At 43.6% G+C, this 17911-nt stretch overlaps 1 protein-coding gene across 7 annotated transcripts in view; it reads right to left on the bottom strand.

Annotated features, from left to right (window-relative positions):
- The window catches only part of nf1a (neurofibromin 1a), a 372455-nt gene that overhangs the window by 288778 nt on the left and 65766 nt on the right, over nucleotides 1–17911 (bottom strand). For all 7 annotated transcript variants that reach the window (XM_072469816.1, XM_072469815.1, XM_072469810.1 and 4 more), the window contains exons 3-5: nucleotides 17185–17268; nucleotides 12526–12716; nucleotides 940–1046 (exon numbers count right to left, since the gene is read on the bottom strand). In XM_072469816.1, the coding sequence (XP_072325917.1) occupies nucleotides 940–1046; nucleotides 12526–12716; nucleotides 17185–17268 (382 nt within the window). The remainder of the gene's footprint in view (nucleotides 1–939; nucleotides 1047–12525; nucleotides 12717–17184; nucleotides 17269–17911) is intronic.

Below are 17911 nucleotides of genomic sequence, written 5' to 3'. Positions count from 1 at the left end.
CCAACATTTACAAGGCAACGGGAGCAAATTGCTTCATTACCAGATATGAAGCCATGCACTTTTGCACCAAAAAAAGCCATTTCTCCACACTGCACACTGAAATACATGCATCCACAAAATACGCTATAATCATGACTTTTTATTTTCCTAATTGTACATCACTGTGGTCAATATCATTAGGACTGCCAAATCAATTCAATTGTGATACTGTTGAGAAGCATCAAACTTAAAACTCAGACTACACAAACTCATTTCGCTGTTGTCACCAGAGATGACCAGCATGATCTCATCTACTTGCTGAGAATGAAGCAAGAGGCATGAAACTGCAATGTTCTGATTTCCCACAGCCAGACTATTACCACAACCCCCTTTAATCAGTGAAGAATTGCCTTCAGCACTGCAGAAACCCAAACCAACATGATTTCAGAAATGCTCTCAACCAGTCTCTTCATCTTTCACAAACTAGGTACGCCAAGTCCTCTGTCAGATCAATACGCATCCATTCTCAGCTAACTACCAACTCCCCATGTCACAGCAAAATCAACTGTGGGATCCTGGTCTGCAAATCCCCACCCACTATTTGGGTTTCTTCAATCAAGGATGCACCCAGCATTTCTCAGAAGTCTGGATGACTGCTTGCCCCCCATCGCCTCGGTCATCTTTCAGTCATTACACCTGAAGGCCAGTGGAACTATCTTTTAAATTCACCTCGTTACCTCAAATCCTGACTTCAAAAGAAACTCCCTCTTGCTTATGCAGTTAACTTCCTATCTCGCCCAAATTTACTATTTCCAGCATTTAGATTCTATTGATGACAGAAGCTTGAGGCTTCATTTTCAAAACATTTTAAGATCATTGAGGAGGAAAGAGGAGAGGGAGTTTCACTTTTGACAATGCAAAATGATTAAAGCCTATTGAAGACACCGGAATCCATTTTACCTTGCAACAATCGCTTGAGTCTTGCACAATCCACATTAATGTGCTGTATCAATTCGATGTCATTGACGTCTGTACTGTCTTCCGAGCACAAAGCCAGCTCTTGCAACCTATAAATGAATCCAATGAGCAAAGAGAAGACGTGAACAATTAGGAAGGTAAATCAGCAACAAACGCAGGTTTGCCCAAACATTGCAGCTAAACACTGACCATGATACACATCCAATTTCTACTGAAGATCTGCAACAGTACAATAATTGATGGAGGTTTTGAAATGGTGCTACTACAAGTTTATTCTGAAAAGACAAAGGCACAGAAAAAGTGGCAAATATCACCCACTGACAGAATCAGTGGAATTAATTAGCTGCAAGTACTTATTTTAAATTCACAATGCAACAGATATATTTCCCTTCAAATTTGGGGAAATTTTAAACCTGAAGTGGAATTGTATGGAATGCCCACAGGAGCAAATTTGCATTTATCTGCAACAGCCAAGATCGAGGAACCTTCGCAAAAACAAGAGTTTCACATCAATCAGATGTAGTCATCTTGAATTTTCTCTCACTGACACAAGCAACACTGAATCTCAAAACAAGTTCCATGAATGAGAGATCGTGAAAAGCAAATAAGTACTTTAAAGAAAAATAACTTATAAAATTCTTGCTGATAGTGACGAGCCAACGACAGGAAGAACTTTGAATCTCAACCTAAAATAGTCTTTTTTTAAAGCTCTTTAAGATGTTGTAACTGATTAATTGTGTGCATCTCTGTAGTACGAAGTTGAATCATGCTATTGACTGCGCACCAGTATTGACTCAGAACGGTTTCAGATTTTAAGCTGTATCCATCACCTTGATCCGAATCAACATGCCATCTGTTGTCGGTGCAGAACATCTTATGATTCAAAGCTGTTCGGTGCATTTCCTATGGAAAGGGGCAGTGACAAAAGGAGACAGTTCACAGCACCAGAAAATGCTCAAAACGGGTTGAAGTATGGGTCCTTGTTGGCATTTACACACAGCCTTTCTTCAAATAAGATAATCACAGCTGGGATAACACTAGAGGTAGACTGCAACACCTCCAAAAAATCCAGTACATTTGACATTACCCATTGAAAAAGGCCCAATTCCTTTCAATGACATCTACTGCACTTTTCCTTTAGTTGCAGGTTCGAAATCATAATTATAATACGCTTCACACAAGAACCAGTGAGTCATAGACCCATAATTCTCAACAGGAAAAAAGGAGTCTTGCCCACCCTATATTTGTAAAGCAGTGATGTGGAGTGCAGTAAACAGGGAACTAAGCAGAAGTTTAAATAACCAGTGGGGGAAAGAATAAAGGATACTGTCACGCAAGTTTAATTCACTTTTGCTTTAAAAATCCCCTTCCCAGAATAATCACAAGTAAGTATCAAATAGCTGCATAGGACTTCCGGGTGCGGCGATGACCAGCTGAGTCGCACGTTTCGGCAGCTCCCGGTGGAACGGACTTTTGGGCTCTTAATAGGAGCCCCATCGGCAATTTTAACGGCGAAAAGCACTGTGCGGTAAACCAGAAGGGAATCCCCCCTGGACATGGATGGAAAAAGGGGAGGAAAGTGGCCAGATTGCGGTGGATCCTTTAGAGCAGCGGCAAGGAAGGCAAGCAAAAATCAAGATGGCGTCGGAAGGTGGCAGTTTAATATGGGGCCCTGAACAACATGAGTTCTTGAAGCGCTGCGTGGAAGAACTTAAAAAGGAGATGAAGAAGGAGCTGTTGGCCCCGATATTACAGGCGATTGAAGGGCTAAAGGATGAGCAAAAGACCCAGGAGCAGGAGCTTCGGGTCGTGAAGGCAAAGGCTGCCGAGAACGAGGACGATATACAGGGGCCGGTGGTGAAGACGGAGATGCACGAGGCACACCATAAACGATGTGTGGAAAGGCTGGAGGTGCTGGAGAATAATGCGAGGAGGAAGAATTTAAGGATTTTTGGTCTTCCCGAGGGTGCAGAGGGGGCGGACGTCGGGGCATATGTGAGCACGATGCTGCACTCGTTAATGGGATCGGAGGCCCCGACGGGTCCGTTGGAGGTGGAGGGAGCCTATCGAGTTATGGCGCGAAGACCGAGGGCTGGAGAAATTCCCCAAGCCATAGTGGTGAGATTTCTCCGATATAAGGACAGAGAGATGGTCCTCAGATGGGCAAAGAAAACTCGGAGCAGTAGGTGGGAGAACGCGGTGACCGGCGTATATCACGATTCGAGTGCGGAGGTGGCGAGAAGGAGGGCGAGCTTTAATCGGGCCAAGGCGGTGCTTCATAAAAGGAAGGTCAAATTTGGAATGCTGCAGCCGGCAAGACTGTGGGTCACACATCAAGGGAAACACCACTACGTTGAAACGGCGGATGAGGCATGGACATTTATTGTCGAAGAGAAATTGGAATAAGTGGGTTATATAAAAAAAAAAGAACGTTTGAGACAAAGTGGTGGGGCGAATATGGGGGGCGAAGAGGGGGGGAAAAGGGGGGAGAGGAGAGATGATTTTTAAGTTGTTAATCCTGCGACCCGGTAACTTTTCTCTCTTCCACAGGTTGTGGGGGAGGGAGGAAGGGAGGTGGAGGAGCTGGGGGCGTTGGCCATTGGGGGCGGGGCCAAAAGGGAAGCGCGGGCTTTGTTCCCGCGCTATGATAATTATGGCGGGAACAGGGAAGCAGGAAGGAGGGGGCGTCGCACAGTGCGAGCCGAGGTCACGGGGGAAGCCGAGGTCGGCCAGAGTTTGCTGACTTCTGGGAGCAACATGGGGGGTGCAATTACGCTAGTGGGAGATCCAGCAGGGGGGGCTAACTGGGTTGCTGCTGCTGGGGAGAAGGGGAAGCTGGTATGGGGTGGGGTGGGCGGGGCGGGGGGGCGCCACCTGGGGGGGACACAGCTACGTGGGAACCGGGTGAGGAGCTGGTTCAAAAAAGGGGATGGCTAGTCGACAAGGGGGGGGGAGGGTAAAGAGCCCCCCAACCCGGCTGATCACGTGGAATGTGAGAGAGCTGAACGGGCCGATAAAGAGGGCACGGGTACTCGCACACCTAAAGAAACTTAAGGCAGATGTGGTTATGCTACAGGAGACGCATTTGAAACTGATAGACCAGGTCAGACTACGCAAAGGATGGGTGGGGCAGGTGTTTCATTCGGGGCTAGATGCGAAAAACAGGGGGGTGGCTATACTAGTGGGGAAGCGGGTAATGTTTGAGGCAAAGACCATAGTGGCGGATAGTGGGGGCAGATACGTGATGGTGAGTGGCAAATTACAGGGGGAGGCAGTGGTCTTAGTGAACGTATATGCCCTGAATTGGGATGATGCCAACTTTATGAGCCGCATGCTAGGACGTATCCCGGACCTAGAGGCGGGGAAGCTGGTAATGGGTGGAGATTTTAACACAGTGCTGGAACCAGGGCTGGACAGATCGAGGTCCAGGACCGGAAGGAGGCCGGCTGCAGCTAGGGTGCTTAAGGACTTTATGGAGCAGATGGGAGGAGTAGACCCCTGGAGATTTAGTAGACCTAGGAGTAAGGAGTTTTCGTTTTTCTCCTATGTCCACAAAGTTTATTCACGGATAGACTTTTTTGTTTTGGGAAGGGCGCTGATCCCGAAGGTGACGGGGACGGAGTACACGGCTATAGCTATTTCGGATCACGCTCCACATTGGGTGGATTTGGTGATAGGGGAGGAAAAAGAACAGCGTCCACCCTGGAGAATGGACATGGGACTATTGGCGGACGAGGGGGTGTGCTTAAGGGTGAGGGGGTGTATTGAAAGGTACTTGGAACTCAATGATAATGGGGAGGTCCAGATGGGAGTGGTCTGGGAGGCGCTGAAGGCAGTGGTTAGAGGGGAGCTGATATCAATCAGGGCACATAAAGGAAAGCAGGAGGTTAGGGAACGGGAGCGGTTGCTGAAAGAACTTCTGAGGGTGGACAGGCAATATGCGGAGGCACCGGAGGAGGGACTATATAGGGAAAGGCAAAGGCTACATGTAGAATTTGATTTGCTGACTACGGGTAAAGCAGAGGCACAGTGGAGGAAGGCACAGGGTGTACAGTACAAATATGGGGAGAAGGCGAGCAGGTTGCTGGCCCACCAACTGAGGAAAAGGGGAGCAGCGAGGGAGATAGGAGGAGTGAGAGATGAGGAGGGAGAGATGGAGCGGGGAGCAGAGAGAGTGAATGGAGTGTTCAAGGCATTCTATGAAAGATTATATGAAGCTCAGCCCCCGGATGGGAAGGAGAGAATGATGTGTTTTCTGGACCAGCGGGAATTTCCTACGGTGGAGGAGCAGGAGAGGGTGGGACTGGGAGCACAGATTGAAACGGAGGAAGTAGTGAAAGGAATTAGGAGCATGCAGGCAGGGAAGGCCCCGGGACCAGACGGATTCCCAGTTGAATTTTATAGGAAATATGTGGACTTGCTGGCCCCGCTACTGATGAGAACCTTTAATGAGGCGAGGGAAAAGGGGCAGCTGCCCCCGACTATGTCAGAGGCAACTATATCGCTCCTCCTAAAGAAGGAAAAAGACCCGCTGCAATGCGGGTCCTATAGGCCTATTTCCCTCCTGAACGTGGACGTTAAGATTCTGGCCAAAGTAATGGCAATGAGGATAGAGGATTGTGTCCCGGGGGTGGTCCATGAGGACCAAACTGGGTTTGTGAAGGGGAGACAGCTGAATACGAATATACGGAGGCTGCTAGGAGTAATGATGATGCCCCCACCAGAGGGGGAAGCGGAGATAGTGGTGGCGATGGATGCCAAGAAAGCATTTGATAGAGTGGAGTGGGATTATTTGTGGGAGGTGCTGAGGAGATTCGGCTTTGGAGATGGATGGGTATATTAGATGGGTACAGCTGCTGTATAGGGCCCCGATGGTGAGCGTAGTCACGAATGGACGGGGGTCTGAATATTTTCGGCTCCATAGAGGGACGAGGCAGGGATGTCCTCTGTCCCCATTATTGTTTGCACTGGCGATTGAGCCCCTGGCAATAGCATTGAGGGGTTCCAGGAAGTGGAGGGGAGTACTCAGGGGAGGAGAAGAACACCGGGTATCTCTTTATGCGGACGATTTGTTGTTATATGTGGCGGACCCGGCGGAGGGGATGCCAGAGATAATGCGGATACTTGGGGAGTTTGGAGTTTTTTCAGGGTATAAATTGAACATGGGGAAAAGTGAGTTGTTTGTGGTGCATCCAGGGGAGCAGAGCAGAGAAATAGAGGACTTACCATTGAGGAAGGTAACAAGGGACTTTCGGTACTTGGGGATCCTGATAGCCAAGAATTGGGGTACATTGCATTGGCTAAATTTAACGCGGTTGGTGGAGCAGATGGAGGACGACTTTAAGAGATGGGACATGGTGTCCCTGTCACTGGCAGGGAGGGTGCAGGCGGTTAAAATGGTGGTCCTCCCGAGATTCCTTTTTGTGTTTCAGTGCCTCCCAGTGGTGGTCACGAAGGCTTATTTTAAAAGAATTGAGAAGAGTATTATGAATTTTGTGTGGGCTGGGAAGACCCCGAGAGTGAGGAGGGGATTTTTGCAGCGTAGTAGGGATGAGGGGGGGGGGGGGGGGGGGCCTGGCACTACCGAGCCTAAGTGAGTACTACTGGGCCGCCAATATCTCAATGGTGTGTAAGTGGATGGGAGAAGAGGAGGGAGCGGCGTGGAAGAGATTGGAGAGGGCGTCCTGCAGGGGGACTAGCCTACAAGCTATTGTGACGGCGCCGTTGCCGTTCTCACCGAAGAAATACACCACAAGCCCGGTGGTGGTGGCTACACTGAAAATTTGGGGGCAGTGGAGACGGCATAGGGGAAAGACGGGAGCCTCCGTGCGGTCCCCGATAAGAAATAACCATAGGTTTGTTCCAGGGAGAATAGATGGGGGATTTGGAGCATGGCAAAGAGTAGGGGTAACACAATTGAGAGATCTGTTCGTGGATGGGACGTTTGCGAGTCTGGGAGCGCTGACGGAAAAATATGGGTTGCCCCAAGGGAATGCATTTCGGTATATGCAACTGAGGGCTTTTGCGAGGCAACAGGTGAGGGAATTCCCGCAGCTCCCGATGCGGGATAGCGTGATCTCCGAGACATGGGTGGGGGACGGTAAGGTGTCAGACATATATAGGGAAATGAGGGACGAGGGGGAGATCATGGTAGATGAGTTGAAAGGGAAATGGGAAGAGGAGCTGGGGGAGGAGATTGAGGAGGGGCTGTGGGCTGATGCCCTAAGTAGGGTAAACTCATCGTCCTCGTGTGCCAGGCTAAGCCTGATACAATTTAAGGTGTTACACAGGGCGCATATGACTGGAGCACGGCTCAGTAAATTTTTTGGAGTAGAGGATAGGTGTGCGAGATGCTCGAGAAGCCCAGCGAATCATACCCACATGTTCTGGTCATGCCCGGCACTACAGGGGTTTTGGGTGGGGGTGGCAAAGGTGCTTTCGAAGGTGGTGGGGGTCCAGGTCGAACCAAGCTGGGGGCAGGCTATATTTGGGGTTGCAGAAGAGCCGGGAGTGCAGGAGGCGGAAGAGGCTGATGTTTTGGCCTTTGCGTCCCTAGTAGCCCGGCGCAGGATATTGTTAATGTGGAAGGAAGCCAAGCCCGCGGGTGTGGAGACCTGGATAAATGACATGGCAAGGTTTATAAAGTTGGAACGGATTAAGTTCATTCTAAGGGGGTCGGCTCAAGGGTTCACCAGGCGGTGGCAACCGTTCGTCGAATACCTCACAGAAAGATAGAGGGAATGGAAAAGAAGAAGACAGCAACAGCAACCGGGGGGGGGGGGGGGGGGGGGAAGAAGAGAGAGAGAGGAATCAGAAGGACTCTCAGGGATGTTATTGTATATGCATAGGTATTTGGTATATGTAATTGTATATTGGATTGTTGGAATGTATTTTTGGAGAGTATTTATCGTGGACAAGGCAGTTGGCATTTAGTTTTGTTTTTGATTTTGTTCAAATATTATTTATTTATTTGTTTAAAACTGACCATTGTTATTTATATTGTTTTATTGATGTATAAAGGAAACACGATGTACTGTTATGTTTGGCCAAAAAATCTTGAATAAAATATATCTTTAAAAAAACAAATAGCTGCATAGTGGGAGTGGTATTCATATTACATTTTTATTCCATTCTTTATGTTAAAAAGACAATGAATGCCCAGAGTGGACAGGACAAGCCCTCAATCCACTTTATCTGCAAAGAAACCTGCAGAACCCTCATACTTTAAAAAGTTCAAATTAAGGACAAGAATTATGAAACAAGAATTATTAAAGAGTTTCAATCATATAGCCTCAAATTTCTCAAATGGGAATGGAATCCTCAACCTTCCGACGCAGAGGAAGGGAGTGCAACCAATTAAACCAGTTCTAAAAACTGCTGCTTTGCAGCACATTACAGAAATTCAGCTCAAACATATTCTCTAAGACCTCACGCACAGATTTAAAATGCAGCCACCTTTTCAAATTCTATGCGGACATGGAAATGACAAAACAGAAAGAAAAAATGTGTTGAAATGAAAACTTCATTTAAGACTGAAAAATGCACAGCTGCCTCATGGCGCCACTGTCCGTGTAGAGTTTGCACATTCTCCCCAAGACTGCGTGGGCCTCACCCCCACAACCCAAAAGATGTGCAGGGTAGGTGGATTGGCCACGCTAAATTGCCCCTTAATTAGAAAAAAAGAATTGGGTACTCTAAAAAAAAATATTAAGACTGATAAAGGAATTAAAACGTACAATTTTAACTTGGTATTTCCTCCACAAAAGAACCACTAATCACAATTACAACTTTGCGAAAATAAATTATAGCTGCATCAAACCCTACCTTCTCAAAGATGGCCATGTCTCTCATCAAAGCAAATAAGCTTACAGATGTACACCCCATGAAACAGCACTGGGATTACACACAAAATGTAACCTTCATCCATTTGTGGGAATGTGTTATGACATGCCAAGAATCTTCCAACTGCTGCAACAAGGCTTAAAATATGTCAAACAGGAAAATAGGAGATTAAGTGGTCAGCAATGGTGGTGCCAGGAGTTTGACCAAACTTGGAGGCCTACATCATTAAAGGATGCAGGAATTACCCAATGCATTACTCAACTCTGAAAATCCAGAACTTAAGAAGTGAATCTAAGGGGACCACTTAAATGACTGCCTTCAAATAGAGCAGAAATGGCTTTCAGGAATGCTCGCTTGTAATCGAATTGCCACTAAATATTTTGACTCGTTAAAAGGTACTCTATTATTTCCCTTTTCTTTTTCTCACTCAGCTCAGCGCCCACCCCACCCCCATTCCAATGAAATATACATTTAGTTGTTTTGTTGTGGTACACATGCAAGAGAGAGGAGATGGAAAAAGAGATAAACTATTACTTCAAAATTTATGCTTTACTGCTGGTGTTCATTTCTATGCAGGTGAAGCACCACTTGAGATTCAATGATCATCTCAAAATTGTGCTTCCAAGGTGCAATGCAGCAGTGTGGACAATATACACAACAGAGGTTTGCTGAACTGCTGTCAATATGTAATATAATAAAATTAATTACTCATTTTACAGCAAGTATTTTCACTTCTAATTCTATTATTTTTTTTATATACATTTAGTGTATCCAATTTATTTTTTTCCAATTAAGGAGCAATTTAGCGTAGCCAATCCACCTATCCTACACATCTTTTGGGTTGTGTGGGGGCAAAACCCACGCAAACACAGGGAGAATGTGCAAACTCTACACGGACAGTGACCCAGAGCCGGGATCGACCCTGGGAGCTCGGCAACAGTACTAACCACTTGTGCTGCCGTGCTGCCCTTCTAACGCTGTTATAATTAACTTATTACTGGTTTGTCCATTGAAACTGTGCAAACATTAGCTGCCTGTCCATTGAAGCTATACAACAATGGAGAAAACCATCTGCCCATAGCATACAAGAGTTTGACTAAATAATATAATATAATGGGGGAAAGTGGCAATGCACAAAGCTGCAGTGTTCAGCAAATAAGAGAGAGGGTGCGCTAAGTCAAGCAAAGTGAAAAATAAATGTCTATAGGAGTGATGCCAACAGGATAACTTATGAACAAACGTCACAAGTCAGTCTCACCATGAGGGAGCCTTTACAATTTCACTCTCCTTCTCAAAGTATTTGTAAATGTTTGTGTTGAACTTTCAATTGAGAAGGTAGTTAAGAAACAAATTGAAATTGCTTCCTCATGAAAAAATGCCATATTTATTTTAACAGTATGGCCACACAAGGGGTCTGTTAGCTGCTCCAATCTATTCAAAGTCTTTGTCTACTACAGGCCGTGACTCGGTCGTGTGAAGTGACTAACTTTCTGCTTGCACATTAATGGCCAAATTTCTTGAGCAGAGCAGGGGGAAGCCAAAATATACACAATCTAAACTTCAATACTATATTGTTTGAATATTACAGACCTGGCAGAGGGAGGCGGCATGGTGCTCAATGTTCCTACAGCTAAAGAAATTCTTGTAGTAAATTGTAATTGCTGATGATTGCAATTTCATAAATATTTCTGTCAAAGTTAAACTTTTTTTTTTAAATAAACATACTGCAAGTCAGATTCCCTGTCAGGCATCGAGCACAAAGATAGCACATTAAACAAATCAATAATAAAATAATAATATGTGGCCCAAACACAACCAAAAACTTTGCAATAATTGCACTATATTAAGGTAATGATGTGAGGTCACTTCTGTACCAGGAATTTAAACATAATGAAAATGAAATTAAATGAAAATCGCTTATTGTCACAAGTAGGCTTCAAATGAAGTTACTGTGAAAAGCCCCTAGTCGCCACATTACGGCTCCTGTTCGGGGAGGCTGGTACGGGAATCGAACCGTGCTGCTGGCCTGCCTTGGTCTGCTTTAAAAGCCAGCGATTTAGCCCAGTGTGCTAAACCAGCCAATTTTTGTTTTTAGTTTTTTCCCTGGGATATGGACCTCATTTGCATGATTGGGCAATAAGGTCAACCACATACTGTGGGAGTAATGTCATTTTTAGGCTAGACCAGGTAATGGGTGACAAGTTCCCTTCCCAGAAGTATGTTAAATGAACCAGCGAAAATGACAATAATTTTGTAGCTAAGTTTTATTTTCTGGCGGTTTATTCAAATCAATTTTGCAACACTGCCTTCTGACTCAGAGGCAATAGCGCTACCCATTAAGCCCCAGCTCATGCCAAGGCTACCATTCGTTGTACAAAATGAAGAACAATACAAAACAAATGCTTCATGATTTAAACACCAATGCATATCTTTTCATTTCTGTTAAACCCTGTTTTACTACTTGATAAACCATGGATCACAGGCTAAATTCCAACAGCCCTGTCACTGAAGATCAACTAACAGCAAAAATCCAGGAATCCATATTGGAGGTCTTTCTGTTCCATGGCTCAGTACATGAGGTACTATCTTTCCCAATTAAGCTATCAAGGGAGTTAATTCATGAAAAATAGGAGGCACCTTTAACTATGCAAAATAGCCTCAGGTTTACACTTAACAGTTAAGAGAAAACCTCAACTTACTTCCTAAACCTGCCGCTATAATCCAATTATATATCCGCTGTCTGGGGAAAGCGGGCAGTATAATCAAAGATCCCTCCCACCCGGCTTACTCACTCTTCCAACTTCTTCCATCGGGCAGGAGATACAGAAGTCTGAGAACACGCACGAACACTCAAAAACAGCTTCTTCCCCACTGTCACCAGACTCCTAAATGACCCTCTTATGGACTGATTTCATTAACACTACACCCTGTATGCTTCATCCGATGCCAGTGCTTGTGTAGTTACATTGTATATGTTGTGTTGCCCTATTATGTATTTTCTTTTATTCCCTTTTCTTCCCATGTACTTAATGATCTGTTGAGCTGCTCGCAGAAAAATACTTTTCACTGTACCTCGGTACACGTGACAATAAACAAATCCAATCCAATCCAATCCAATTAAGCAAACCAATGTAAAATACCACTCATAAACAACCAGGTTTCTACTTGCTTTTTTGTGTGCAGAATGTTTGGAGAGAACATCATTCAGGACTAAACTGAAACATCTCTGTAGATCAATCTTGGACCAACTTACTTTTCAGACAGACCTGGCACCTCCCATTAACTACATCATCTGTACCCAAGGCATACTTCTGTCTCTTCTTACACATTGTCCCTTGACTTGTTTAGCCAGGACCAAGCACAATACCCCTCAAATTATCTACACCCCAGGGGTCCTTCGAACTAAAACAATATTCCATCAGCGAGCTATCTGTAAACAGGATCTCAAGATCTATTAGCAGAATTACCAGCAAATCAATGATTATCTCACTTTTACAACACCTTAATCATAGCTCTGGTAGTCACATTGTCTGCATGCATCTTAAACCACGTTTTAATAACATTACAGCAAAAACATAAAATGACAATTTCTTACATTCATCACATAAATGAACTTTCATTGGTACACAAATTATTCACTCATCAAGAATTAATTCCATCAAAATCATTTAATAGCATTCTTCTAGCTTCATTACCAGAACCTGAAACCAAGTAAATCACACTGACCTGGTGGAGACCCGGCTAAAAACAGCATTGAAGTTATTACAGCTCAGGGAGAAGAGAACCCCAGAAGCAGAGTTGCGGAGTTGTGCTACCAGCTGGTTTCCTTCACGGGACATGTGGATAAATTGGCAAATTTCTGGCAGTAGCTGTTTTACAAGCATCGTCTCATCAAGCCGCATCGTATCCTTGGGTTGCTACAAAAACAATAGGCAATTGAAGGTTACATGCGCATCACTATCACAAATTGTATATGCTAAGTGTGCACTCACAAGGACAAACTTGAAACTAGATTTCAGGGTTGGGGGGAAAACTAACTGAACATCGTCACTGCAATTAAGTAATCGCACAAAATTAGAAAACAAAGAGGTTGAATGCTCCTTTGTAGAACTGAAGGTTATGGAGGGCCAATCTACAGCGGTAGTTTTTTTTTAGTGCCTTTGAGGGTGGGGAGCAGGGAGGAAGAAGAAAGCTCCAGAGGAGGACCCAGACAAGAGAAGACAAGAATGATGGTTTGCACGGTTGGAGAAGATAGCAGGTTTTCTCAGGATTGAAAGACATGTAAGTTAGGAGCAGAAATTCAGAGGGCTGGCTCATCCATGCAATTTTTAAATAAAATTTAGAGTGCCCAATTCATTTTTTCCAATTAGGGGGCAATTTAGCGTGGCCAATCCACTTAGTATGCACATCTTTGGGTTGTGGGGGCAAAGCCACGCAAACTCAGGGAGACTGCAACCTCCACACAGACAGTGACCCAGAGCCGGGATTGAACCTGGGCCCTCGGCGCCGTGAAGCAGCAGTGCTAACCACTGTGCCACCGTGTTGCCCGATGCAACTTTAGTACATATCTGTGCAACCAGGAAAAATGCTGACTGCTCAGAAATGTGGTGCACGGTATAGCTCAGCAATAGAAGAATGAGAAAATAATTTGCAAAATGGAAAAGGGAAAGGAAAGGAAATTTAAAGCTCAGCTTTAGAGTGCATATGATGGAAAGTAAGTCAATTCGTAAAGCAGTAAGACAAAATGAGTACCCAGAATATAGGAATGTCCAAAATTAAGCCAGATTTGTGGCAGTAGTAACTGCCTAGAAGTTAAAGTGTCTAGGAGTTAAAATTACAGCCAGGTACATTCTATTCGTAATTGTCCAGTCTAGCAGGCCAAACAATACTGGTCAGAACCAGACAACGCAAAGCTTTCCTGTACATACTCAGAAATAGGGTCAAGCAAAAACAAAACATACACAAAGAGGCGCGTAGCTGAAGGACAATACTTGGCTTCACATCAGAGCAACTGCAGGCAATTTTGTTTTTGCTTTGAGAAAATCCTCTGCATTACATCCCAGAGGTAAAAAAGGAACAGCAGACTATATTAAAACTAAAGATGTTGACACCCCTCGCTCTTCGGCCCTGATGTAATCCCAACAGAAACTCGACAACTAGAAACTAGACAAGTGTAGATCAGAATCAGGAAACATCTGTAAAAGACATCTTTAGCCAGTGATGGTATGCAATTCAAAATTAAGTAAGAAACAATACTCAATAGACAAAAAGTGGGTTTTCATTTTTCACTCTACTGACTTTATGTAAATACAAGAGATTCAAAAACTGAACTTCTCAACACGAGAGATTCTACACTGAATGAAACTGTCATGCCTTTTGAGATTCCACAGGAGAAGAAACCCTAAATTAATGGTCCTTTTCCATCCAAAAGGTTGCTCTCAAATTTTTTAGTTGAGACCTTATATCAAGGTTTTCTCTTCCCAAATTGATTTGTGCTGGGTACTTTTGTGAGAAATGAACATTGTGTTGTTTTTACATGAGTGTGAGCGGTGTTTCTCACACTATCACATGGGTACCTCCAGTACCTCATCAATTGCTTGGTCTTTGAGCATTAACACTTTGACTTGGGCAGTTGGGTGTATTAACGTGTGCAAGTCCAATCCTTTCCTCAACTGAAGTTTAAGCTGCACATAATCAAACAGAGGTCACAGCAAACAAATCTAGCCAATTTGCCTTTTCCTGATCAGGAGGCGGTGAGGCCAATAGTCATGTCCTGACTGCCACTGAAATCAGCTGGTACATAAATGAGGAACTAAACCTGGGGCCTGTTCGGTTCAGTTACATGCTGTCTTTGCCAACTAGCCAATCTGAATAGTTTGAAGTTTATTGGTACTTAAGTGTTGTTTTTTTTATTTATGTTGGATTCTGTTAGATCGCTCAGGCAAATTGCATCAATGAGAGTCAACTCACAAACAATTCATAGACTAAGCAAAGCAACACAAATTGAATAAAACAGATCTTTATTCCAGGTTTTCAGTTTTTCGACATATTAATTTTCTGATGTATTACCAGCTTTTGATTTTGTTAAATGCTCTATTTTTCATACTAACCATGATAGATTCACCCCTGTTCCTCCACATGGTTTCAACATGTTTATCTCACTCTGTCTGCTCCTGAAATCCTCATTGATGCCTTTTTCACATCCAGCTTCAACTTTTCCCAAATGTTCTCCTGGCTGGCCTTTCAACCTACCCCCTCCAAAAATCTTGCTTATCTGAAGCTCTGTTGCCCTTATCCTATCATTCGCCAGGCCCAGCTCACTGAACTGCTCTGTCCTTGATGGCCAACCGTAGCTCTCCAATTTCAAAATCCTCATCCTGCTATTTAGAATCTCTTCATGGCCTTACTCCTCATGTCATATCACCTCCTCCAGCCTTAAAACCCAACCCCAAAAGCTCTCCACTGCACGGACATCTATTCCTTCTTCACACCACCTCTGCAACTGTACCTATATGCCACTCTGGAATTAACCGATTTCACCCTTCCTACCTCTCCCCCAGCCCTAAGTTTTGCTACTTGACAAGCTGCTTATATGTTGTTGTTGACACTCCACTTAAAACCCACTTATTTGGCTAACCTCTTGGTCACCCTCCCTTTGACTTACTTGTACCTCTGTTAAGCACCTTGGAACATTGTTCTTTGTTAAACTTCTAACATTAGTTTGGGGTTCTACTGTAAACCTCTTTTCAGAGTGAAAAGAGTTATGTACATTGCACAGAGCTGGGAGGGGGAGAAAAGCTTTAGGAACCCAACACAGCCAAATAATGCCAGTATTTGCTTTGTTTACAGTCAACAGCTCTTAAGAGGACATCCAAGACACGATTAACAAGACAATTAACACACCCAATCAAAAGCCAGTGAGAACTACTTTTTATGCAAACCAGTCAGTTGCTCTCCTTTTACTCAGGCGCAGAAGAGTTAAATCATTATGCTTGCGCCATGGAGTATTGCAGCCACAAGTACAGCAGAGCAGTGGGATGTCAATTCACCATCTACAAATCCCTTTTGACAAGCTCTATCTGGCTGTGTCAGTCATTTAGATGGGGCCGTACGAGTTTATTGTAAATTTATTTAGAACTGCACACCGAAAATATTTATCCTCAAAACTGATATTAAGCTTCATCCCAAGATGAAGCTTGAAACTATTTTTCCAGTGTACACCAAATAGCTGCAACTGGCTCAGTGTGGAATCTTTCAAAAGCATCCATATTAGCCAACCTGAATCCTTCCACAAATAATCCCTGCAATAATTGCCGTATACCCTCCTGTGTCAAACTACCCACCTTCACCTCTTCAGTAGAAATAGAAGCTAAATTATTTCGAAATCTGCAAACAAAATCAGCAGGAACCGATATAGTGTTTATTCATTTAAACCAAGAAAATAACAGCTAGTCATTTATAAAACAAGTACAGATGTAAAGCTCACAAATTGTTGATCATGGATTCTACCCCACAATTCCTTCTATAGTAAGCTCTACTCTCAGCTGGAGCAAGATGGCAACATAAGGAACTCTGCCAAAATGCATCAAGTCAAATGCAGAGGCAGTTCAAAATCTTGTCCAACCACCCAGATAACCTCAAAACAAGAGAACCCTTAATGCAAAACATCTGTGCTCCTTCTGGGTGTGCAACGGCTTTGAAGGGCCAAATTTAATCTTGTCTTTTCAAAGGAAATTGAAGACACTTTGTCAGGGTGGAAGGATCAAAAATGAGCTTCATTATATTTGTAAGGAAACTAATACAGAACACCAAATGTCCAAAGCATCCTCCAAGATGCAAATCAATAATTAACTGCTAACCAAAAACCACGTCAACACTGTTACTTTCATCCTCCTCTTGCTTATCCCAGGCATCCCAAAATTTAACCAAGACAGTAAGCAGACAACCTGGCCCTCGTGGTAATGTCAATACTATTCTTTAGCTATTTCACCAAAACTGCACAGGATATATTCCACTGCACAGACCAGTATTCTCACACTCACATAAGCTACGTCTTCCCTGGATCATCAAAAAAAGACTGTGACAAGAGGGAAGTGTGCACTAACATGGTGATCACCGCTTTATTTCCAAAAGAATTTTATCTCTCTTTGCTGATGATCTGTCAAGAATGCCTATTTTTACATATCAGGTAATGATGTGAACAAGCAATGCCATTTTTGGCATGAACATCTAAAGCCACAATGATGGCTGTATTGTCCAAATCTGAATAGATTTTGTGACAAAGCTCCACCGCAATTTGGAAATTATAAATACAATTCTATCCACAAAATAACATTTCCCTAATCTTAGATAACCATTATTAAATCCAGGGTACTTGTTACTTACTCCTGCAAGACACTTCTCCAATGTATCCAATATGATTAGCTGTGAAAGGTACAAGTTCCTCTCAGCTTCTGCTCCAAATATTCGCTATGTGAACAAAGCACAATGTTAAACATTCCCCATACAGCATTCCCCAAGATTCAGAGGAAGCCCCATAGTATTCGGAAAAGCAGGCAAATCCAACAAGTAATGTTTGTCCCACTAAAAACCAGCGTATGCCCAATTGCTGAAACTTCTTTTTGTGTGGAAATTTGCATGGAATGTTCGATGGTCAAAATGTATTACTCATTCACCACAAACAGTGGCAGTTATTAATGGCAACTCCTCCCCATTACAAAGCATTCTTTATTTTTTTAACAGGACACTGTGCAACGAAAATACCTTGGCACACCTCATCATAAACATTATGAAAATCACCTTATAGAATCAGTGGTTTTCCGTATCATCGACTAATGCTGTTCAACAATCACAGATTGGAGAACATTACAAGATCAATAACTTGAACAGTTTGATTTAATAACAATTTCAGTCAAATATGGGCAAATTTTGATAAAACTTCATGCCACTAGAAGAATAACATGATATGATACGATGGACTGACATGTGAAAGATCACAAAATGAGATTAATCGAGTCTAAAGCATCATGAAATAACTAAGTTCACTACATGAAAACAACGCAACATTAATGCATTGCCTCACTGGTGAACCAGTTAATGGTCTTTATATCCT

The sequence above is a fragment of the Scyliorhinus torazame genome, chromosome 12, assembly GCF_047496885.1.
Source record: "Scyliorhinus torazame isolate Kashiwa2021f chromosome 12, sScyTor2.1, whole genome shotgun sequence".
Classification (NCBI taxonomy): Eukaryota; Metazoa; Chordata; class Chondrichthyes; order Carcharhiniformes; family Scyliorhinidae; genus Scyliorhinus; species Scyliorhinus torazame.
Note: the sequence above shows the minus strand (reverse complement) of the source record. Positions and strands in the feature narration are given on the sequence as shown.